The sequence below is a fragment of the Dromiciops gliroides genome, chromosome 4, assembly GCF_019393635.1.
Source record: "Dromiciops gliroides isolate mDroGli1 chromosome 4, mDroGli1.pri, whole genome shotgun sequence".
Lineage (NCBI taxonomy): Eukaryota > Metazoa > Chordata > Mammalia > Microbiotheria > Microbiotheriidae > Dromiciops > Dromiciops gliroides.
In genome coordinates, this window is record NC_057864.1 from 490,632,629 (window position 1) to 490,656,845 (window position 24,217).

The 24,217-nt window shown below is 44.8% G+C and overlaps 1 protein-coding gene across 1 annotated transcript in view; it reads right to left on the reverse strand.

Annotated features, from left to right (window-relative positions):
• SH3BP4 (SH3 domain binding protein 4) overlaps positions 1-24,217 on the reverse strand; it is a 138,091-nt gene that overhangs the window by 18,492 nt on the left and 95,382 nt on the right. Inside the window, exon 3 of the mRNA XM_043999433.1 lies at positions 2,318-2,556. Within this exon, the coding sequence (XP_043855368.1) occupies positions 2,318-2,435 (118 nt within the window). The 5' untranslated portion in view covers positions 2,436-2,556. The remainder of the gene's footprint in view (positions 1-2,317; positions 2,557-24,217) is intronic.

A 24,217-nucleotide genomic window follows, 5' to 3' on the forward strand; every position in this document is an offset into this window, starting at 1 on the left:
ACATGTAGTTTCTTTTCTCAGCTAGTAAATGTCAAGTGTCTGAGGCTGGATTTGAACTCTGGTCCTCCTGAATCCAGGGCCGGTGCTTTATCCACTGTGCCACCTAGCTGCCCCCATCCCCATCCATTTTTCAGACGTAGAGACTGAGGTTTGGAGATGGCTAAGTGGCATTTAATTTTATATTTTAGTGACCTGATGGGGAAGCTAGGCAGCTTAGTGGATAGGACACCAGGCCTGGAGTCAGGAAGACTCATCTCACTGAGTTCAGATCTGGCCTCAGATACTTCCTAGCTATGTGACCCTGGGCAAGTTATTTACCCCTGTTTGACTCAGTTTCCTCATCTGTCAAATGAGCTGGAGAAGGAAATGGCAAACTGCTCCAGTATCTTTGCAAAGAAACTCCTAAACGAAGCCATGAAGAGTCAGACGTGACAGAAATAACTGAACAACAACAAAAAGTGATTTGATTTTTACCCCTTTCCCTACTTTCTTCCTTGGTTTCCTGAAAGTACTAAAAGGATCCAGTGCCTCAAGCCCATGTATTCCTTTTTGGAATCCTAGATCAAGAACAGGGGGAGCCTTCAAAGCCATCCAATCACCCCATTTTGCAACAAGGTACCAAGGCCCAGGCTGAGATTTGACCTCAGGTGCTCTGACTGCAAGACCAGCCCTCCTCCCACCTAGATCTCCTAGGCAGAGAGGCAAGACAAGAGTAGCCTGTTGGACAGTGCTGAAAGCCCTGAGTTCAAGTCCTTCCTCAGATTTCCACTAGTAAGTGTGACCCCGGGCCAGGTCTGTAACTTTTGGACTTTGATTTTCCAAGGGCTTACGTCATCCCCCTCCTTAGATGGGGGGTTGGGAAGAATGAAGGATTTCAGGTACATACGTTGAAGTTCTCCGCAAACAATAGCTGCATGACAGGGGGAGCCAGCCATTTCACAGGATGCACTTAAGTCTACGGGGAACAGGCACTCAAGGTCAACCTGAAAGAGACCCCTGGGGTCTTCTAGCAAAACTCCCTTGTTAGACAGATGAGGAAACTGAGGGTCAAGAAAGATCAGGTGGTCTGCCCCTTTGATGAAGACTAAGAGCTGGCCAGGCTGGTGTAGGAATGCTAATGTAATCCCAGGGACCAAGGAACAGGTAGGGGCAGGCTGGGAGGCTTCTCCAGCTGGGGAATGCTGCTCTGCAGTGGCCTAAGCCAATGGATGTCTATGCTGAGTACAGCACCAATATGGCGATCCCCAGTGGTAGGGGCAAGGAAGGTGGGGCACTCGGCTGTCATGGAGGGGCCAACTGGCTTAGGAAATAGAGCTGGTCACAGCTTTCTGGCCAGTTAGTGGTGGGATGGGGCCCATGGCTGACTCCTGTGCTTCTAGTCTGGGAGACACAGGGAGACTCTGTGGTTTAAAAATTACAGATATGATTTGATCACATTCCTTTTCTTCCCAAAGAAATAAATGACGAAATGCAGAGAGTCATAAAAAGATGAGATGGAAAGAACAGAGTTTCAGTAAAATTAAACAAAAACACACTTGAAACTTTTTGGGAGTCTTAGCACCATGGATTCTTACTGAGCAGATGGCACAGAGGACAGGTCAATGAACTTGGAGTCTGGAAGACCTGAGATCGAATCCTGCCTCATACACTCTCTGCTCCACCTGGGATAACTCTCAACCTCTACTGACCTCAGTTTCCTCAACTGTAAAATAAGCAGTTTGGAGAACAATCCCACGTTCTCTTGTAGCTTTTGATCATGGACCCTACAACCTCATCTGGGGGCAGGGTAGTACAATGGAGAGTGCTGAGCCCAACGTCATCATCTGTCACAAAAAGGAACACAATGTAGTGGAGGCCAAGGCAATTTCAGTCTGTTTGTTAAAGATGCAAGTCATAGATTCCCCTGCTAAATCTTTTTTCTTCAGCGCCACAAATGATCTCCTGCTATCTCCCAGTCAGGAATATCGACCTGTCCTTCCCTACCACTGGAATTCGGCTGTTTAGACTTCTCCCAGTCAGATCCCTCAGCCCACCTGTCCGTCACCTTGAGTCCTCATGTGATGAGGCAGAGAGTCAACAAGCAATGCCTACTGTGTGCCAGGAACTAGCCTAAGGATATGAACAAAGGGGAAAACAAGTACCTTGTCTCCACCAGCTCACAGTCTAATGGGGGAGACATCATGTAAATAACTTTGTAGGTGCAAGGTAGCCCCAGAAGGAAGGCCCGATCTCCGTATCTATCAACATTCCTTTCCTTATTCTCTTTTGCACTGGGGGCCTACGAAGCAACATGGGGCCCAGTTTCCCCTGAGCTCACCTTTGACATCGTTAAAGCTCGTCTCTGAGAAGCCCTCACTCAGGTCAATCAGAGTGCCCTCAGACTTGCAGCGTGGGAGCCCGTTGGAGTTGGCCGCACGGATCCGCTGAGCCGCCATCTTGAAAGCCTTTCCTTGGTAGGTGCTAGTGCTTCATCTTTCCTCCCCAGGCTCCGGCGGCAGTTGCTATGACATCCGTCCTAGGCAATCCTGGCCTTCCCAGGGCTTTTACAGTGGGCTTCTGTCAGAGAGGGGGAACAAGAGCATGGTCAGGGTGGATCCCTTTGGCAAGGTGCTTGTGCCACACATGGATACAATGGTCATTTAAACAAGAAAAAAACGTACTCCCATCCCCACTTGGAAGATGCTCCGTGGTGGACAAGTCCTCTATTTTTTTCTGGGAAGGGCACTATGAATGGGCAACAGCCGAGCCAGTAGCTCGTGCCAACTTTCTGTTCTTAGATTTTGCCACTGTGTGCCACTGTGTCCAGCCCAAGCACAGTTTTCTTTTGCCTGGTATTCATGCACTCTCTTCCTGGTGGGGCCCCGGCACAGCCCACAATGCCTTTCCCGGGCCACCTGGTCTGCACATTCATCTCAGTCAATGAACAAGATAAATCATTATTTGTTCTGAATATACAGCTGGTTTTGTGGGTCGGGGGCAGGGCGAGGGAGATGTGTGTGTACCCAACAATACAATCATTGTTATTTCATGAATGGCAAATACTGCCTCCCATTCCCCCCACACACACCCCGCGGTGGCTGCCCTGGCTGACTCACAGTCCCAGAGCCTCATTTACGTCTCTGCAGCACAAAAGTGGGCACCACAGACCCAGCTAATGGAGCAACCAGGTCAGAGAAATGGGGGACCCAATTTGCACAGCTCTCTTCTCCCTATATGAGTATTTAGTAAACACCCAAATCTCGACAATAAGCATTCATGTAGACACTGGGCCAGAGTCTAGGGGTACAAAAATACATACTATTTGGCTCCCTTCATGAAGTATCTCACTGGTCTAAACACTGGTGACACAGATATGAAGAAACGTCCCCCATCAGGAAAAGAGGGAGGGTACCAAGGATGTACATGGATGTATTTGAATAAATGCCAAGTAACTGGTGGTGCCTGGCATCAGAAAAAGGGTCACACAAAGCATCCCTTTGAGATGCAGGTGAGGAAAGAGCATTTCAGGCAGGATGGGGGAAGGCACCTTGTAGCAAATATGCATCATTGAGCAAAACCAATTCCTGCATTGACTTGGTTGAAAAAAAGACACGTCTCATTTTCTCTGGCTTATGTTCTTCATGGAGGAGCACAAAGCAACTGTCCTGTTCTCTGGGAATTGGGGGCACTCAATGATGGGTGACAGTACAGTTCCCTGAAGCACACAGGCTGGAAAAAGGCAGGTCTGGAGCCTGCTCTAAAGGAACCTATTTTATGCCACATAAAGTTTCACATGCTCTGGGCATCTCCCACAAACACAGGCACTGCCACCAGACCTGGAAGGCCAGAAGCCTTCTGCTAGGGGTTTCTACTTCTACTCCCAACCCATACCAAAATCTATCAACTGAGTCAGTGTTCAATATTGGGTGGAGGCAGGGTCAACCAGCATTCAAAAGCCTTGGATCCTCTTTTATCTCATTTAAATTAAATATATATATATATATATATATATTTCACTGATGACAAGACCTTCCCAGGAAAGACTTACCCCCTTCCCAATCTTATAAGCTAAGGGCTATGAGGTAGGGGTTTTAGGAGATTGCTTGGGATTCTGGAAGGTTATTAAGAATGCTTCTGGGGTAGCTAGGTGGCACAGTGGGTAGAGCACCAGCCCTGGAGTAAGGAAGACCTGAGTTCAAATCCGGTCGCAGAGACTTGACATTTACTAGCTGTGTGACCCTGGGCAAGTCATTTAACTCCAATTGCCTCACCCAAAACCAAAAACCAACCAAACAAACAAAAAACAAAAAAAAGAATGCTTCCAAACTGTCAAGTGAAGACACCAAAAGATCAGGCCTTGGTGAGGTAAAGGAACCTAGAAAAGCCCTGGCTGTTGAGCCAGAAAAGTGTCACCCACAAATGAGAGCCATGGATTCAAGAAGGGGAAAAGGTGAGTCCTACAAATTGCAGGATTTTTCTATCAATTCCTTTGCCCTCTGACCCTTTCAGGAGATCACGCTTTGCACTCACTCTTATGGACAGCTCCAACTATTTAGAGATGATCTCAAAATAAACATATAAGACCCATCAACGATTGGTGCTTTTGTAGAATTGTCCTCCATCTATGATCAATGGAATAGTCTAGATACAGGAGACACAGTAGTAAATGGCACTAGTAGTGTAGTGTTTGATAAACCCAAAGACTCCAGCTTCTGGGATAGGAACTCAGTATTTGACAAAAACTGCTGGGAAAACTGGAAGATAGTATGGCAGAAATTAGGCATAGACCAACATCTTACACCTTATACTAAAATAAGGTCAAAATGGATACATGATTTAGACATAAGAGGTGATACCATAGGTAAATTAGGAGAGGAAGGAATAGTCTACCTTTCAGATCTTTAGAAAGGAGAACAGTTTATGACCAAACAAGAGATAGAGAATATTATAAAATGCAAAATGGATGATTTTGATGACATTAAATTAAAAAATTTTTGTACAAACAGAAGCAATGCATCCAAAATTAGAAGGGAGGCAGAAAGCTGGGAAACAATTTTTGTGGCCAGTACTTCTGATAAAGGCCTCGTTTCTAAAATATATAGGGAACTAAATCAAATTTATAAGAATCCAAGTCATTCCCCAATTGAGAAATGGTCAAAAGATATGAACAGGCAGTTTTCTGATGAAGAAACCAAGCTATCTATTCCCATATGAAAAAATGCTCTAAATCACTAATGATTAGAGAGATGCACATTAAAACAACTCTGAGGTACCACCTGACACCTATCAGATTGGCTAAAATGACAAAATTGGGAAACTAATGCATTGTTGGTGGAGCTGTGAACTGATCCAACCATTCTGGAGAGCAATTTGGAACTATGCCCAAAGGGCTATGAAGCTGTGCATACCCTTTGACCCAGCAATACCACTTTTGGGTCTTTTCCCCAGAGAGATCATGAAAAAGGGAAAAGGACCCACATATACAAAAATATTTATAGCTGCTCTTTATGTGGTGGCAAGGAATTGGAAGTTGAGGGGATGCCCATCCATTGGGGAATGGCTGGACAAGTTTTGTTATATGAATGTAATGGAATACTATTGTGCTGTAAGAAACAATGAGCAGGAGGAGTTCAGAGAAACCTGGAGGGTCTTGCATGGGCTGATGATGAGTGAGATGAGCAGAACCAGAAGAACATTGTACACAGTATCATCAACATTGAGTGTTGACCTACTGTGATGGACTAGATTCTTCTCACCAATGCAATGGTACAGAAGAGTTCCAGGGGACTCATGATGGAAGAGGATCTCCAAATCCAGGAAAAAAAAAGAACTGTGGAGTATAGATGCTGATTGAAACATACTATTTCGTTTGTTTTTGGTGCTGTTCTTTTTCTATTTTGAGGTTTTTCCTCATTGCTCTGATTTTTCTCTTATAACATGACTAATGCAGAAATATGTTTAATGTTATTTTATTTATATGTAAGTATATATAATATATATATAACCTATATCAGATTACCTGCTGACTAGGGGAGGGGGGAGGGAGAGAAATCTGAAATTGGAAAGCTTGTATGAACAAATGTTGAGAACTATCTTTACATGTAACTGGAAAAAAACAAAATACTTTTATCAGAAAAAAAAAGAATTGTTCTCCATCTACAACAGCTGAGATGGGGGCCTATGGCCAAAAAGTTCATCAGTCTGCAACCAGTCTGGCAATAAGCCTCTCTCCACAGTAAGCAAGACTGATCCTCTAGTGACATCCATGTGATCTGTCAGGGGGCCACGTCTGAATGACATCCCAGCTGTGCAACTCAAAGGCAGAATCTCTGAGGGTCCAATGTGTCATCTCTGTGCCTCACATGACTGGCTTCAATGGAACCAACACACAACTGTACATGGGTGCATGCACACACACGGAGGCACACATGGGCGCACATACACATTTGGTGCAAGGGTGCCCACTCCACTCTATTTGTTTTGCTATTTTTGCAAAGTACCAAGGATAGGTATAATCAGGCTAATGTCCATCCCATGGCAAAACCCTTCATCCATTTCTTAAGAGCAGCCTATCTACACAGAGTATAAAAAGGCATAGTTCTAATTCATAAAATATAAAAGTTTCTGCATAAACAAAAATCAATGCATCTAAAATGGGAAAGGAGAAAATTTCCTGGGGAAAACAAAAATTTCATAGAAATTTCTCTAAAGATCATATGGTTATGAAGAATGTAGTTTTCTAAAAGAGAAAGCTAAGCTGTTAACAATCATATGGAAAAAATACTCCCAATCAATAATTAAAGACAAATTAAAACAACCCTGAGGTTCCACCTCTGACTCATTGGACTGGCAAAGTAGACAATAGAGCGAAACGACAAAGATTGAAGTGGGTTGGGGAAAACAAGCACATTAATGCAATGTTAGAGGGAGCTGTGAATTGGTGCAGCCATTCTGGAGAGAAATGGGGGACTTCATCTTCAGAGTTATTGCACATCCCACTTTGATCCAGCTGTAAGAGTACAAGGCCCCTATCCCAAAGATACTGATCAAAGTAAGAAGAAAAGGGACCCATGAGTTGAAAAACTATTCATTGCAGTGCTTTCTGATGGCAAAGAAGTGGAAACTGAAGGGCTGGTACCCACTCATTGGGGATGGGCCGAACAAAGCAGGGCACAAATAATAGAATCAAAGATGTTTGTTCTCTAAGAAACGGCAAAGGGGCCAACTCTGAGAAACCTGGGAAGACTTATATGAGCTGATGCAGAGTGTAGTAGGCCCAACCAGCAGAACAATAGCTACAATGCCAATGATATTATGCAGACAAGCAAGCTGGAAAGACTCATGAACTCTGACCAGTATAATGACCAGCCAGGGGACAAAGGCCATCCAGGAGCTACTGGACCACCACAGCTCCTCGAGCAGAGGCCCAGTGACCACCTGTAAAGGATGCTCTAGAGAAGGTTCTTTCCCCCACCTACATCCATGTTTTTCCATGTCTCCAATGCCTACAATGTACTTCACTCCCTCCTCACCTCTGCCTCCGGGCTCCTTCAAAACTGCCGAAATGCCGCCTTCTTCATGAAGTCTTTCCTGATCTCACCACTCTGCTAGTTGGCGGCAGTGGAAGAAATGTTGGGCCTGGACTCAGGAAGACCTGAGTCCAAATCCAACTTCAGATGCTACTAGCTGTGTGACCCTGGGCAAGTCACTGCCTCAGTTTCCTCAACTTCAAAATGAGGACGAAAGCACCTGTTCTGTGTTCCCTAATTCTTTGTATTTCTTTTCTATGTACTTGGTTTTGTTTGTTTGTTTGTTTTGTTTTGTTTTGTTTTCCTTTTGGGGCAGGGCAATGAGGGTTAAGTGACTTGCCCAGGGTCACACAGCTAGTAAGTGTCAAGTGTCTGAGGCTGGATTTGAACTCAGGTTCTCCTGAATCCAGGGCTGGTGCTTTATCCACTGCACCACCTAGCTGCCCCCCATGTACTTTTATGTGCATTTTTGTCCCCTCTTATCAATGAAAACCTCTTTGAAAGGAAGAACTGCCCCCATGACCCTAGAATGAACACAGTGCCCAGGACACAGGAGGCATTTAATAAATGCTTACTGACTGGCTCATGAATTGATAAAGGGTCTCACTAGACAGCCACCGAGGTCCCTTCCAACTCGCTTTCTCTGTTTTCCTCTTTTCTCAACACGCATTGCTGCTGTTTGTTTGTTGTCATTTTTTTCCTGAATGCCATGCATTGCCCAGTCCCCACTGCAAATCAGGAAATCATTTTCCCCTAGATGTTTTGATTGGGTCCAATGAGATTTAATCCATGGCAGTCCTGGCTGCAGACGAGGAATCCCTGCAATTATTATCAGGGACATTTGTGTTTCTAAAGGAGTAATAGACCCCCGTTCTTCTCAACAATAAATAACTGAATTGTAACAGCAACATTGTGTGTTGATCAACTGTGAAAGACTTAGCTCTTCTCAGCAATACAATGATTCAAGACAACTCCAAAGGACTCATGATGGAAAATGCTCTCCACATCCAGAAAAAAAGAACTGGATTCTGAATGCAGATTGAACCATACTGTTTCTCTCTATCTTTCTCTGTCTGTCTCTCTCTCTTTTATTTATTAATTGGGGGGGGGGGCTTTCTTTTTTCAGGTTTTTCCTTTTGCTCTAATTCTTCTTCTTTTTTAAATTTTTTTCTCTTTTTTTGGCAAGGCATTTGGGGTTAAGTGACTTGCCCAAGGTCACACAGCTAGTAAGTGTTAAGTATCTGAGGCCGGATTTGAACTCAGGTCCTCCTGACTTCAAGGCGGGTGCTCTATCCACTGCGCCACCTAGCTGCCCCTAATTCTTCTTTCACAACATGACTAATGCAGAAATATGTTTAAAGTGATTGTAACCTATGCTTTCTGTCTTGGGGAAGGAGAAGGAAGGGAAGAAAGGAGAAAAATGTGCAACTCAAAATCTTGTAAAAACAAATATTGCAAACTATCTTTACATGTAACTGGAAAATAAAATACTTTTAAGGTTCAAAAAGTAAATAGCAGGATCAGATGCCTTTGTACACTGAGTTACAGTGAAACAAGGAATGGTATTTAAGAGGATTTGTAAGCCCTTAAAAACAGACAGTTCTCAGGGGTTACCAACATCTGGACAGATAAGCCACAACACTGGCCAACCCCAAAGTCTTAACCACTCAGCACCCAAATGAGGGTGAAATAACATTTCCAAAGAGCTGGTCTTTCAAAAGGCCCAAACAGCTGTTTCTTCACATTGAACATCCCTGTCTTCAAACATCCCTTGTTTCTTTGACTGGAGGGACAGAACAAATTACCTTTCTAGACATGTTTTGTCCTTGGGTCAGTGCTATTCACCCACTCAACAAATGCCAACCTTTTCAATGAGATTAGTATTAATCAGCCCATTTTGTACATAGCTAGGCTGGCTAAATGTAGAGACAGGGCTGTGAGAGAGAAACAGATTTGCCTCTTTCCTAAGATGCAGCCAAAATGGGCTTTCTTTTCACAATGAAGGCTGCAAAGTGAGCTTTCAAATGCCATTAGCCGTCAAGGTGAGAAAGGCCCTTTCCAAGGCTGGGAAAAGTGTGTGTGTGTGTGTGTGTGTGTGTGTGTGTGTGTGTGTGTGTATACACTTGCGTGCGTGCGTGCCAAGCAGCACAATGGCAGTTTGACAATGAGAAAGATGAGGGCAAACCCTTAATGCCCACCTGGGATCTGCAGAATGACAGACTGGAAAGGGGCCTCTGGGGTCTTTTAGTCTCCCAATGTCACCTAATAGAATATTCTCCCAGCATACCTGATAAGTGTGGCCAGCCAGACTCTGCCTGAAAAAGGCCTGCAGGGAAGCAGAAACCACCGCTCCCCAAAAGGGGGTCAGTGGCCTATGACTGAACAACAAACTAGACCAGGAAGTGAGACACCAGAACCCGCTGGTTCGTGTTTTAAAAAGACAGCATCTTTAGGCTCAAACACAGAACCTAAAGGTCTGATGCTAATGCAGGAGCTCTGGTATGAGTGATAGGCTGAATACCCAGGGCATTTCCATCACCTCCTGGTGCAGAGCCAGGTTGAGATCTCCCCACATCTGACCTCCAGAGACATGTCTTTTCCTAGAGATCACCCAGTGCCAGTAAACACAATGCCAACAACTCAATTTTCTCTCTGCCCTCAGCAAGAGTGAGCCAGAGATCCATTTTATTGAGTGCTTATGAGCAAAACATCACTTTAAAAGTTTGGGGGGGGGGAAGTTTGGGGGCAAAATATTTCCAGGTTCCTTCATTAACATCCATCTTGGAGGCATCATGATGGCCTGAGACCTTGAAGGCTTCCTCTAGGGAGAATGATCAAAGTTCTAGTGGGTCACACAAAGTAGGAAGCTGAACCAAGAACTAGTCTAGCTAAGGTCAGAAGGGCTCCCAGTGTCTGGTAAGGAATCTCTTGGCCACAGTAAAGTGGGACATTGCCTTTGGAGGAATTCCCGACCCTGGTAAAAATCAAACCTTCAGATTCAAGTATCTGAGTGTAAGGGGCTAAAATTGACACTGGCCTGCAGAGGGAGGGCCTCTGCAGAGAATACATGGTGTATATAATAACAGAAGGGAAAAAGAAAAACAACAAAATGAAACTGTTCATTTAAAGTCTTTGAGATCTTCTCTACATCAGGAAAAACTGGACTCTGGTTCCTGGCAAAAAAGAGAGAGAACCAGCCTCGCCCCCTCTTCCTCCCACAAGCATAGGTCACTTCCTGACGCCAAAGAAAAAACCCGTGGCTTGCCCTCAAACGCCTTCTCCTCGTGGCAGAGCTTTCCTACAGTAAGTCTCCAGCAGGTGGCGTCATTCCAATTGTTACATGAGTAAGACTGAGAATAAAGTAAAAGCTGAGAAGGTGCCTTGTTGAGATGGTGCACTGTTGAGCATCTCTGCAGATGGGGGCTAAAGGCTCTCAACAAAATGGGGTGGGTACCTCCCACATCTATCACAGCAGAGATGGCTTGTTTCATTTATAAGGCAAGTCTTGTAAGGACTCCAACAAGAAGCAAATCCCTGTTGGTCAAAGCAGTTGTGGAGCCTTCAGCCTTGCTGAGGGCCAGAGCACATGAGCACATAACTCACAATGTACACTGGTGCTATGCCAATGCTTAACTTCTCTTGTAATATAAAGGCAGACTCTGAAGCCTTTTAAAATGATGGGTAAAGGCGCCATCTTTCTCCTTCCCCATTTAAGTCCACAAGTGTAACAATTGGAGTGACACCACCTGCTGGAGAGTTACTGTAGGAAAGCTCTGCCACGAGGAGAAGGCATCTGAGGGCAAACCATGCAGCTTTTCCTTGGCGTCAGGAAGTGACGTTTGCTCGTGGGTACTGTCTATCAAAACTACCAGCCAATTAGCTTGGAGCTGTGTGTGCGTGTGGATGGGATGTTCCCAGTTTCACAGGAGGCTTGTGGGACGAAGAAGGGGCAAGGCTTACTTTCTTGATCTTTGGCGAGGACCTCAGTGGGGAAAGGAGCTGGAGACATTGGCTCCCTGAGACAGACAGCTGAATCTAGGCCTCTTTCTCTCTCTTCTCCAAATTCTTATTCTCCTTAATAAATGCTTAAAAGTCTAAACTCTTGCTAAAACTTATAATTTATTGGTGACCACTCAGATTTTAGACAGACTAGCTAGAATTTTAGCAACCTACACGAGGTTATGCTCCATTTATCTCAATCCCTTATCCACCCCAACACACACATCCAAACAAGTTGCCAAATCTACCTCCACAAAAATCTCCCTTTCATCTCCTTCTCTCCCCCCATCCATCCTCACTTCTCCTAATTACCACCCAGAATAGCTTCCTCTTATTGGTCTGTCTGCCTCCAATGCCCCTCCCCCCACACACACACACTTAGTCTCCACCCAGTTGCCAAAGGGATTTTCCCAAGGCATGGACTGACCATGTCACCACCCACTCAAACTAGAGTGGTTCCTTTACTAAGAGTAAGATCATGTTGTTTTCTCTTTTATTCCATTAAAAAAGTTTCATAATAATGCGTACCAGCACACTATCACATACATATAATTTATAAAATATGCAAATACAGGGTGTCCAAAAATGTCAGTGCAGTGTCGAGCTGTTCAAACTATTAAGGCTTTAATTTGCACTAAGACCTTTGGGACACTAGACACATCATGGGGGCATGCTTAAGTCTTTAGTGATAGGAACATGCTATTGCCGGATTCTTGTTGGATTATCTTCAGGAATGACTTTAAATCAAAATGAAATTGTGTCTTTTAAAAAGAATTTTCCTGAGCGACTGGTCTACATTTCCTTCTTGGGCTGGTGAAACCTACTGAAAAAATGTCCCACATGCCCCCTTTCCCTACTTCAGCACCATGGCCAGCTACCTATAGCCTCAGTAACTCCCCACTCTTATAATCAATCATTAAATATTTATTCTATTACTTGCCAACTAAGTGCCTGGCACTGTGATAGGGACTAGGGACACATATATTATAAATGAGAGAGGGAGGATTGCCATTTGGGACATCAGAACTACAGAAGTTTTTTTCACCCAACCCCCCCAACTTGAGCCTTTAACAGAGCCCCAAGAATCTTTTTCTGATATCTTATCCACCCTATCTCCATTAGAGATTTGTGTCTTATTCCCCCATTAGAGGGTAAGTTTTATGAGGGAAGGGACAGTGTATTAGGTAAACTCAGCATTTCCCTTGCCTAGCACAACCCTTTTTTTTTTACACAGTATATTCAAGGGAGGTAGAAGAGAGGAAAAACAGACTTTTGATTCTACCTTTCTTTTAAGACCCAATCTCAAGGCCCACTGCCTTTATGGTATCTTTAGAGGTGGAGGACCCGAGTTCAAAATCTTGACTCTTCAATCACTAGATGAAAAACTTCTCTAAGCCTCAGTTTCCTCATATGTGAAAGTCTTCCCCAAGTACCCAGGTCACTGTAAAGTCTAGTAGACTTAACCTTGAGTTTTCATTCAACTTATTATATCTAGTTCTCAACTAGATATAAAATTTCCCATTGTTTCTCATTGCTTGGTACCTGGAATTGTAAAATTCTAGTTTTGGGGCTAGAGGAAGAAAACTTAAAAGGTCATTGAATTCAATACTCTCATTTTACAGAAAAAAAAAAATCCAGAAGAGTCAATGACTTGTCTAAGGCCACAGAGCTGGACCAAAGAAAAGAAGGAATCATGGCTCTGATCCCCAATTCATTGTACTCCCAACCCAAAGATGATTGTTAAAGGTAACTTCCAGGAACCTGATGGAATCATAGAAATGCAGAGTTCAAAATTCACAGTCAAGGATGATGGGGACACCAGTGTGGAGACTTCCTGTCCAACATGACATCTTCACAACACATCTATTATGTATAGTTTTAGAGGTTGGGTCTTGCTTTTGGTCAGAAAGCTAGTAAGTAGAAGAGGCAGGTTTTAAACCCAGGTCTTTTTGGACTCCAAGCCCAGCTTGCTACCCACTAGGCAGCACTACCCTACATTATACTAAGCCACATTGCCTCATATGTAAAACCAACTGTGAGTCTTCAACAGAGAAAAACAGTTATAATCAGAGAGGACTAATGGGTAGTTGTCAAACATTTCCAGAGTCTTAGACCTTATGGTTTGGCAAGAACCAGGTGTTGCTCACATAAATCCTCCTGTGAAGTTTTATTCTTGTTTTTAAATTATTTTTAAATCTGACCTGAGATGTTGACTTCAATTCCACAAGCGAGGCATTACTGTGATGCAAAAGGAAGTGTGTGTGTGTTCTCCCCACCCAAATTTCAAAGGTTTCTGAAACCCTGCCTCATTTAGGGAGGTAGTGAGGTCAAGGCCTGGATGAATAGACTGGAAGGGCCCAGGTTCTAGTCCTGCCCTTAATACAGTCTTTCCCACTTTTCTGGTGAGTGTCCTAGTCATTCCTTCCAGCCTCTGAGACAGGCACCTAGGAACATCAATGAAGTATTGAGCTTCCCTTCCAAGGACAATTGGTAGTATGACCTTAGGGCATGATCAGGAAGTTTGAGAACCACTGAAAAAGATGCAGACAATTCTACTCCAAGGAGAAGAGTAAACTCGCAGTTAAAGATAAAAGACATGTAAGAAAATCAGTAGAAAGTCCAATCATCAGACACTGATTAAAGCCCCATGTATCTACATGGCAATAAGAAAAATGCCCTTGTTGCAAGTCACGCATGATCTAAGTTTAGAATTTTTTTCCATTTAAAATAAAATGCAAATAAAATTCCCTTTTTCAAACAAAAATTCTATCAGACCAAATTCAGCTCTGTAGGAACCAGCTGTGACACCCCATGCCATAGCAATTCTGAGATAACAAACCACATTCTTCTCACATAAGATTCAATTGGCTTTAGGAAGTCACAGAATTTCCAAGCGGGAACAGAGCTCAGAGGGGAACTCAATCCATCTGTCACAACCTACCCCATGAGTGGTCATCTACCTTTGCTCAAAGACATTCAAGACAGGTCTCATAGGAAGTTTCCTCTTGCCTCCGACATCATGACTCAGTTTACCTTTCTGTAACTTCCAACTTTTGCATCTGATTCTGCTTTCTGGGACCAAGTAGAAAAAAGTTAATTTCTCCTCCTCTACTTTTAAGACAGCTAATACAGTCAGTTCTCAACATTTCACACATTTAACTTTTGCAACTTCAAGCATTCACAAGAATTTACTAGTAACCTCACTTTCACTTTTGTGTTGGCAACTGCAAACATTTGCAGCTAAGTGCAGCAGAGAAAAAAATAAAGAGGCTTGATGCCTGCAAGTCTGTGGAGTGGCTGATGTTCTACTAGGCACTTCCCTGTTCACCCCACCACTGTAAAAGAGCTGCCCATGCATTCTTCACATATTTTCGCTGTTTGCCTTGAAAACTCAAACTCTGTGTTGTAATTTCGCCCCCAAAGCATACTGCAAGTCCTTTGGGGTCTAAGGTGGTGTAGACTTCCCCAGGCTTGGTGTCTCCCAATAGCAGCAACTAATGTCTCAGGAACCTTTCCCTTGGTTTCAGAGGGTGGCCAAGACAGAGAGGTTTACAGCAGTAAATTATACAGGAGAATGCCCTAACGCTTCCATCTGACATAGCGCAAGGTTAAGAGTCAAGTTTAGAAATGTTTTAATTTTAAAAATTTTATTTATTCTACAATTTTCATGGTATTGTAGATTTCACATGTTATGAAAAGCGAATATTGTCTGAAATCAGTGGGTTTTGGTTTGTTGTTGTTTTTTTTTTTAGTTGAGATGTTACCACAAAAGGACAGAATTCTAGGGAATTACTAGCAAGAAAAATGTTTTACATGTTACCAATTTTATTCTGTATACAGCATTTTATAGGTTATTTCAGGATTGCCAGGTTAGGAAAAGTGAGTATTATCAGAATGAATGTTTAGTTACAAAGAATTATATGGGGGCAGCTAGGTAGCACAGTGGATAGAGCGCCGGCCCTGGAGTCAGGAGGACCTGAGTTCAAATCTGGCCTCAGACACTTGACACTTACTAGCTGTGTGACCCCAGGCAAGTCACTTAACCCTCATTGCCCTACAAAAAAAAAAATATATGCAGAAAAGTGAATTTTCAGGAATCTCTAGTGAAAGATTATATGGTTTGTGGTGGTTGTGGGAACCTAAGCCCCCTAGTCCCCATAGGTTCAATTGATCAACATTTACATGTTTGCCTTTTGAGCTGTTTTCTAGGAACAGGAGGACTGACTGTATGTCTCCCCACCTCCACTGTTGGTCTTTGCAGTGGGTCTTATGCTTTGGGTTTTGGACACTATGCTTCACTTTAAAAAATAAATTTCTATTATAATCTATTTTTTAAAAGAGAAAAAAATATGGTTCAATAAAACTAACCAGCACCTTCTAGAAATGGGACATTATCTCTAATGTTCCATACCCATAGTCCCCCACCCAGGCAAAGAATGGTCGGGAGTGCTTTCTCATATCCCTGGTTTGAGGCCAAGTCATTATCACTTCACAGCAAACAGTTTCAATTGCTTTATTGCCATTTTCATTTACACTGTGATAATCTTTACATATGATGCCGGAAATCATGGACAGGTAATTATATCCAGAGCAGGAAGAGACCTAACTTTTGCTCAAGGGTAAAAAATGGGTGTCAAGGAGGTAAGGAAGGTGACACAGGTAGCAGGCATCAGACACAGCCGACTCACCCTGAAAAGCCCCATTTGCTGGGTCCTGGAATATTCTCAGCCTGTCTCCCCAGCCTGGAACCTCTGCTCCACCTACTGACGTCCTTGGCTTCTTTTAATTTCAACTGAAATCCCATTGTTTACTGGAAGCCTTCCCTAACCCCTCTTAATGGTTTCCTATTTATCCTATATGTATCTTGCTTTGCATATATTTGTTTGCATGCTATCTCCCCCACTAGATTGTAAGCCCACTGAGGATAGGGACTGTCTTTTTTTGTATCCCCATCACTTAGCACAGTGCCTGGCACATAGTAGGTGCTTAATCAATGTACATTGAGTGATGGAGCTTGTGTGAGCCACTAAAACCCCCAGATCTCCCCCGACAAAAACAAAAAACCCCTAAGTGCTGCCCGGCCATACTTCCCTCCATCTCATCCTGCTGGTTGAGTTTCTGAAGCCAAGTATAAGACTTGTACTCATATCAATTATATTTCATCAACTCTCCAATTTTTCAGGGGCCTCCTTCCAAAGAATCTGGAACGGAACGAGATACTCTGGATGTGGTCTGTCCAGGGCATGACTCCTACCTCTGTCAGCCACAAAAACCACTCAAGAACAAGGAACAATAGTCCCACCCTTAAACACAAAAGACCCTTATTTCAGCCCACAGTTGTTACAAGGGCAGTGTCCCCCTGGTGAGAGCCATCCAGCTTGGCAAGTGTCCTCCAATTGTACTTCCTGGTGAGGGACCTCCCCTTGGCTCAGCAGAACAGCAAAGCTGAGATGATGTTTATGTATGAATCGGGTTTTTAAATCACTTGAATACCTATTTAAAGTTTTGGTCAATGCAACCTTTCCCAAGAGGTATAACTGAAAACTAAAAAAGAAAAACACAAAAATAATAATAAACAAGGTCCGGGAAAACAAAATTCCCCAGACCTTCAGGCAGGTAAAGTTGAGACAGCAAAGTCTGCAAGACCTCTGGGCATCAGCCATCTGACTGGCTCCTCCTAAGGCAGGCAGGGAGGTCAGCTGATGGCTCCTTGACACTGAGCTTCTGTGTGCCTGGAGGAGCCATTGTCTAATCAGATGTTTGCTTTGGCTTCCCAGAAGGCAGCCTGAGCTTCCCCCTTCCTGGATCCCAAGGGCACTCATAAAAAGAGGGCTTTGTTCAGGTGGGCTGAGAGGTTAAAGCAGAGCCCGGCCAGAGCAGCTGGACATCTGTGTGAGGACTGCTTATAGAAAGTCCCCGGGAGCCAAAGCAGCTAGAATGTTGAGCACGGGTTCAGGGAAGCCTGGGTTCAAAGCCCACCTCACACACTTGGCAGCTAGGGAACCCTAGGTCAGTTTGCTCATCTCGAACTTGGTGATCTCTAAGGATGCTCCCATTTCTAGAGCCATGAGGCCATTAAAAAAAAACGTTGGTGTCTAGGTCCACAGTTATGTCCTAAGGCGGCCTTTAGAAGTATCAGAGTTGGGGCAGCTAGGTGGCGCAGTGGATAGAGCACTGGCCCTGGAGTCAGGAGGACCTGAGTTCAAATCCAGCCTCAGACACTTAACACTTACTAGCTGTGTGACCCTGGGCAAGTCACTTAACTCCAATTGCCTCACTAAAAAAAAAAAAAAAAGAAGAAGAAGAATTATGGGCATGCTGGAGTTGGCCCAAAAATACTCAGCAGGGGCGGGGGGAGCACGGTGCGCACATTAACACTTTGCAAACTGGACAAATCTACATTCTGGGCTTGGTTTATTGTCTGGACTTAAAGTGATGGAGAAAATGATGACTTAATAATGAAGCTGAAGATTAAAAGAGGGTTCTATATACATTGCCCCAGCACACCTTGGAGTACACTGCTTTATTGTATGTGTGTGTGTGTGTGTGTGTGTGTATATATATAATATAAATGTAATGTATTAATTATATAAATATTATACATTATAAATTATATATAAATATAACACACTACATAGATATTATGTAAACATAATACATTATATAAATATAAATGTGTGTGTTTATGTATACATACGTAGGGTGGGCCAAAAGACACACATATTTAATAACTCCTTTATTTTTTGTTCTTAACTTACAATACCATAGTATCATATCCAGTATATATAGGGAAAGAATTTACTTTATGTGTGAAAAATCAAATCTCATAAATGGCAAAAAATAAGGAAAAAAATCATTTCCCAAAAGTTATTAAAACCTCAGACTCCTCCGTGCCTTCTGGCCCACCCTGTATATAGACACACAGAAGGATGGTCCAAGAGATACCTCACCCCAGAGGCCCACGTTTTATAGTCCAGGACTGGAAGAGAACTCAGATGCCACCATGTCCCATCCTCTCATTTTACAAAAGAGGAGACTGAGGCTGGTCTAGGGCTGGACAGCACCTCAGGGTAATCGATCAATAAATATTTATTAAGCACTTACTATGTGCCAGGAACTGTGGGAAGGGCTGAGAGGTGACCTAGCCCAACTCTCCCCCCCTTTTACAAAGGGGCACCAAAATCCTCCCAACACCTTCCTTTATAGAGGGCAGAAGCTGTGATTTCACACCACCCCAGCTTACATCCGCTTCCCTGCCTGATTTCAGTTCCATAGCAGATGCCCCCCTGCTGGTGCCCCCACCAAGGATCTCTCTGCTAGCTCTCCTCCCCTGCCTCCGGGCTAAGCAGGAATTGTCTTTCTTTTGATTAATGGTATTCCCAGTGCTTGGCACAGTGCCAGGTACATCACAGGTGCTTAATAAATGTTGATTGGACTGGATTGAAAAAAATCCAGCGATGGTGGCTGAACACAACAAGACCAGGGTACAAATACTAGCCACCAACCTTCCGACCTCAAGGTAGACTTTGTTTTCCTTATCAGAAACATGGGCATAATAATGTCAGCAGAGCTTGCTCCCCAGGACGTTAGGACATCCAACTGACATAATGTCTGAAAATATTTTGCAAACCTAAAAATGCAATAGATACATAAACTCCTGCTTTTATGAAGGGTAAACACGGGCAGCCAGTTTGCAGATGCTAATCGAAGTGATTATCTTCACTGGGCTCAGAGCCTCCAGCAAGGATGAGCTCACAGGCCACCCAGTCTGTGGGGCAGGGGAGGGAAATAAAATGAGCTCATTCTAGCTGGGGTTCCCACAGCATTAGTCTCAAAGAAATTCCTTGGGAAGTACATGGTTGAGGATTCAAAGAAGCAAAATGTAAGAGTAGGAGGATGCAAAAGTTCAAAGCCCATTGCAGTTACATAGCTGTGAGACCCTGAGCTAGTCACTTCTCCGTTTTTAAAATAAGGGATTTGGCCATGATCTCTAAAGTCCTGTTTAAAGTTATGTTGACTCAGTTACCCACTGTTCCCAGTCTTGCTGGTCAACCAGTGCAGGGGAAGCTTGGGAAGGGAAGGAGACATCAGGTCTGATCACCTCCTCTTTGTCACATTCCTGCTACCTTGGGAAGTGCCAAGATGCAAGGGCCCAATCTCTTTTTCCAGGATGGACCTGCCTGGATAAAAACTGGCCCCACCTTGAAGCCCCTGCTGAGCTCAGTCACAGTGTTGCTACTTTGATATCATAAAATCCTTTCAATTGTCTTTGTCTTGAGCTTTGCCTCCTTATTCAGGGTGAAAGGCCCAAGGAAGAATTTTCCTTTCAACCATTCCTTCCAGCTCTGACATCCTAAGACTCAAAAGAAACTCATCAGTAAGTAGGATTCAATTATATGAATGAATGAGTGAATGAATAGAAGAAGTGAACATCTCCAGTGTTGGGAAGAGTTCAGACAATCAGAGACAATACAGCCCTGCAGGTAGCTTCCGGTCTAGTATGGGTGGGGGAAAGGAATAAATATTTATGTAGCACCTACTAAGTGCTGGTCTATAGGGCATGCGTACTGAGTACCTTACTGTATGGCAGCGAAACATGGACTATGTATACTAGACAAGAGAAGAAGCTTAACAGCTTCCACTTGCACTGCCTTTGGCGCATCCTTGGCATATCTTGGTCAGATAGGATCACCAACACAGAAGTGCTCCAACGCGCCAAACTTCCGAGCATCTACACGCTACTGAAACAAAGACGGCTACGCTGGCTCAGTCATGGGCACCACATGCAAGACGGGGGCATTCCTAAAGACCTACTCTATGGCGAGTTAGCCTCAGGCCAAAGACCTGCTGGACACCCCCAGCTTCGCTACAGAGATGGGAATAGACACCTGCAACTGGGAGGAGATGGCCAAGGACTGTACCCGATGGAGTTCAGTACTCAGAAGCAGCTTGCCCGCAGCTGAGGTGGGCCTCCAAGCTCTGGAGGAAGAAAAACGAATGAGATGCAGGAACCAATGGGCAACAGAGAGTGCAGTTTTCCGATGCCCTCGTTGCAGAAGGAGCTGCAGCTCTCTTATCAGTCTGCACAGCCACACTGTGGCCTGTGGCTCTTCAAGGCGCTGATCCACGGTCGGTAGTCCTTCGACTGGCAAAAGCCTACAACTACTACTATTAAGTGCTGGGCATTGTGCTGCCTGCTTTACACATATCTCAGTTGATAGTAGCCAACCAAGGAAAAGTTAAAGCACAAAAACCCAAGTACTGATTCGAGAGCCCTGAGGAGCCATGCAGAGACTTCGGGGGATAAGTTGGTAATGGAGGGTTCTGATCATTAGCACCCCTGGAGCTCAGGGGAAGAGGTCCAGACAGACAGACAGACAGGGAAGCCTTCCAGGGAGGAAGCAGGATAGTGAAAGAAAGCAGCGCCAGGAGGATGGGTGGGATTTGTTTAAGTGGCAAGGACTAAGGCAAGGCTTTCCTGGAAGGGGAAACAGAAGGACTGCCCGGGGCCCTGGGAGACAGAAAACAGGCAGGTTTTGCTCTAGCAGAGGATTAGGCAAAGGAGGAGCTAGAAGCCCTGGGCAGGGATTTGGAACTTAAGGTCACAGACCAGACACATCCAGTCAACAACAAAACCAACACCTGCTCGCCAGGCTCAGCAGTAAGAGCTGAGGACACAGAGAGGGAAACAAAACATCCCCTTGCCCTGAAGGAGCTTCCAATCTCTCAGGAGGGGGGCGGGACCTCACCAACCCCCAAAATAAAGAAAGGTTGGGTGGAATGGAATGCTGCACTAGGAAGGACGGGCTTAAATCCTGCCTCAGACACAGGCATCTTATGAGAAAGTACACCCACCTCTAATTAGTACATCTTCCTGAGTTCAAATCCAGTCTCAGACACTTCCTAGCTGTGTGACCCTGCACAAGTCACTTCACCCTGTTTGCCTCAGTTTCCTCATCTGTGGAAAGAGCTAGAAAAGGAAATGACAAACCACTCCAGTATATTTGCCAAAAAAAACCCACCCAAATGGGGTCATGAAGAGTCCAATACAACTGAAACTAAACAAAAAACAAAAGACTAGGGATATAAAAAGAGGTAAGAGACAGTCCCAGCCATCAAAGAGCTTATAATCTGATGGTAGGGTGGCTGCCCACTGAGGAAGTCTGACAACCTCATTTAGGTGATGGGGCTTGAAGCCCACTGTGAAGGGAGACAGGGATTCCAGGAGGTGGAGAGAGTCAAGTGTCTCTCCAAGTGTGGGAAGCACAGCCTGGGCAGATGCACACAGGCAGGAACTGGAATGCTGTCCTTGGCCTAGAACAAAGAGGGAGAAGCTGGCGATATGGTATAATATGCCTGCAAAGATAGGCTGGAGCCAAACTGGGGGAAAAACATAGTTAACTACCCCCAAATTAGAGCTAAATCCCATTTTACAGAGGAGGAAACTAAGGTCCATAGAAGCAACTTGATCTTGTTTTGGTTAAAGGGCCACCACAAATGTGTGAGCAGAGGAGCAACATGATCCCGAGGGTGTTTCAGGAAGATGGTCCTGCAGCACAGGACAGGGAGACCAAGCAAATGCACAGCCTATAGGCAGTCATGCTTCTGAGACTGAGAAGACAGCCCCGAGAATTTGGGCTGGGCCCCGAATTGAGGAAAAGGACTTCTCCAAATAGCAGCTGTACTTTGAAATGCCAGACAGGCCTATGAGAGAATCTACAAAACAGACCCACCATCCGTATGGCTAAATTCTTCTTGAACAGCAAGGTGAGTTGGGTGATGAGGGGCCCGGGGACCATCTATTCCAAACCAGGCCTGGCTCTAATGAAAAGAGGTGAGAAAGCGCATCATTCATTCTGTGGCTTTGCCAGCCGGCATTCTTGTCCAGATGGGTCTTCCTGATTCGTACTTTATTTTTCTTGGGATTCTGTGTGTGTGTTTTCTTTTGCAAAATGGCTTATGTGGAAATGTTCTGCATGACTTCACACATATATATAATGGATCATATTGCTTGCCTTCTAAAGGGGCAGGGGAGTGGCAGGAGGAGGAGAATTTGGAACTCAAAAACATTCTTTAAAGGAATGTTCATTGGGTTTTTTCTTACCAAACAAATTAAAATATTCATAAAAAGAGAATCCGAGCTGGCATGCACATCCCTGCCCAGTGAGGCTATCTGGGCACAGCAGGGCAGTGATAGGAAGTCTTTCTTTACATTAAATCCTCCGTGTGTCTCTGCAGCTTCCAGCCATTGTTCCTGTAGGAAGAAGCCTTTGAACTGGGCAGAAATACAAGAGTGAGGCCATCACCACTGTGGGCACCTGAGGACCAGTGTCAATCCTGGAGAAAGACAAAATCGGGGTCTCTCTATCCTGTCCCTGCACACGGGTCTGCCATTCAGAGACATGCAGACAAAGACCTCTGGGGCTACTTCAGCTGCCCCCTCTTCTTTGAAGGCCCCTCCACTCTCCTGGACTGTAGGCTATGCCTGGTGGTCTTCCTCTATGAGAAAGAGCATTTAGGAGAGAAGATCTGAAAGCCAAATTAGGGGCAGGAGGACGAGGGTCTCAGCCAGGACCAAGGCCTTGATGGTGGGGAATGATCCTTGGGCTGACCACAGTACCAGAGACTCCCAATCCAGCGGCTGGGCCAGGGAAGGGCCGTCAACCCCACACGTTAGTGGGAACAGCGCCTGGGTATGTCATGTGTTCTCAAAGCCTGGGGCAGGGAAGGATTCCAGGCTGTCGGGCTTTGGAAACAGCCACGGGAAAAGCTGGAGAAGCCCAAGATCCTCATGATGTCTGAGGAAGCCACAGTGGGCTGGGGGGAAGGGGTGTCGGGCCCTCTGGGTCTTATGATAAGCCAGAGCTAGGAAACATTTCCAAACACCACCAGCCCTAGACCAAGGACAAGAAGACTCTTGTGTCTAAAGGAGGCACTTGCCTGGCATTGGGGAGGCTCAGGAAAGGCCCAGAGGTTCTGGGGTTCACTTTCCCTCCCATCCCTTTGAAGGGGCAGGATCAGAATCCAAGACACCTGATGCCCACTTCAATCAATCTGCCCCCTTTTTTAAGGGATTAAAAAAACCCCAGGCATTTGTTGGGGCGAGTGAGACGATGTCTGTGGTTAGCCTGGGGTAAACCCAAAGCCAAGGGGAGCCTTCAGTTACAAAATGATCATCCCCTAAATCAGTTATAGGGAATGAGACACAGCTGAAAGTCCGGGGAGTCCCACCCAGGGCAGAAACCTAAAACTAGTGGTACAGACAGAAGAAATAGTACGGGCTTTGGGGTTAGAGAACCCCAGTTCAATCCTGACCCTGACATTATGTGTGTGACCTTGAATGTGTCATTAGCTCCTTTGGGCCTCAGTTTCTCCTCTGTAAAATGACTGGGTGCAGCTAAATGACCTGAGGTCCCTTTCAGCTCTAGGTCAGAACGCAAGGCCTCTTTGAGAAAGGGCCCAAGTCTCAGATACCAAGAAGATGAGGAGGGCTGGAAGCCTGTATAAACACCAACGATGGGGGTGGGGGCGTGGGGGGGAGAGGGGCAGCTAGGTGGCACAGTGGATCGAGTATGACCCTGGATTCAGGAGCACCTGAGTTCAAATCTGGCCTCAGACACTTGACACTTACTAGCTGTGTAACCATGGGCAAGTCATTTAGTCTTCATTGCCCCCCCCCACAAAAAAAACACACAACATCAATGATCAAA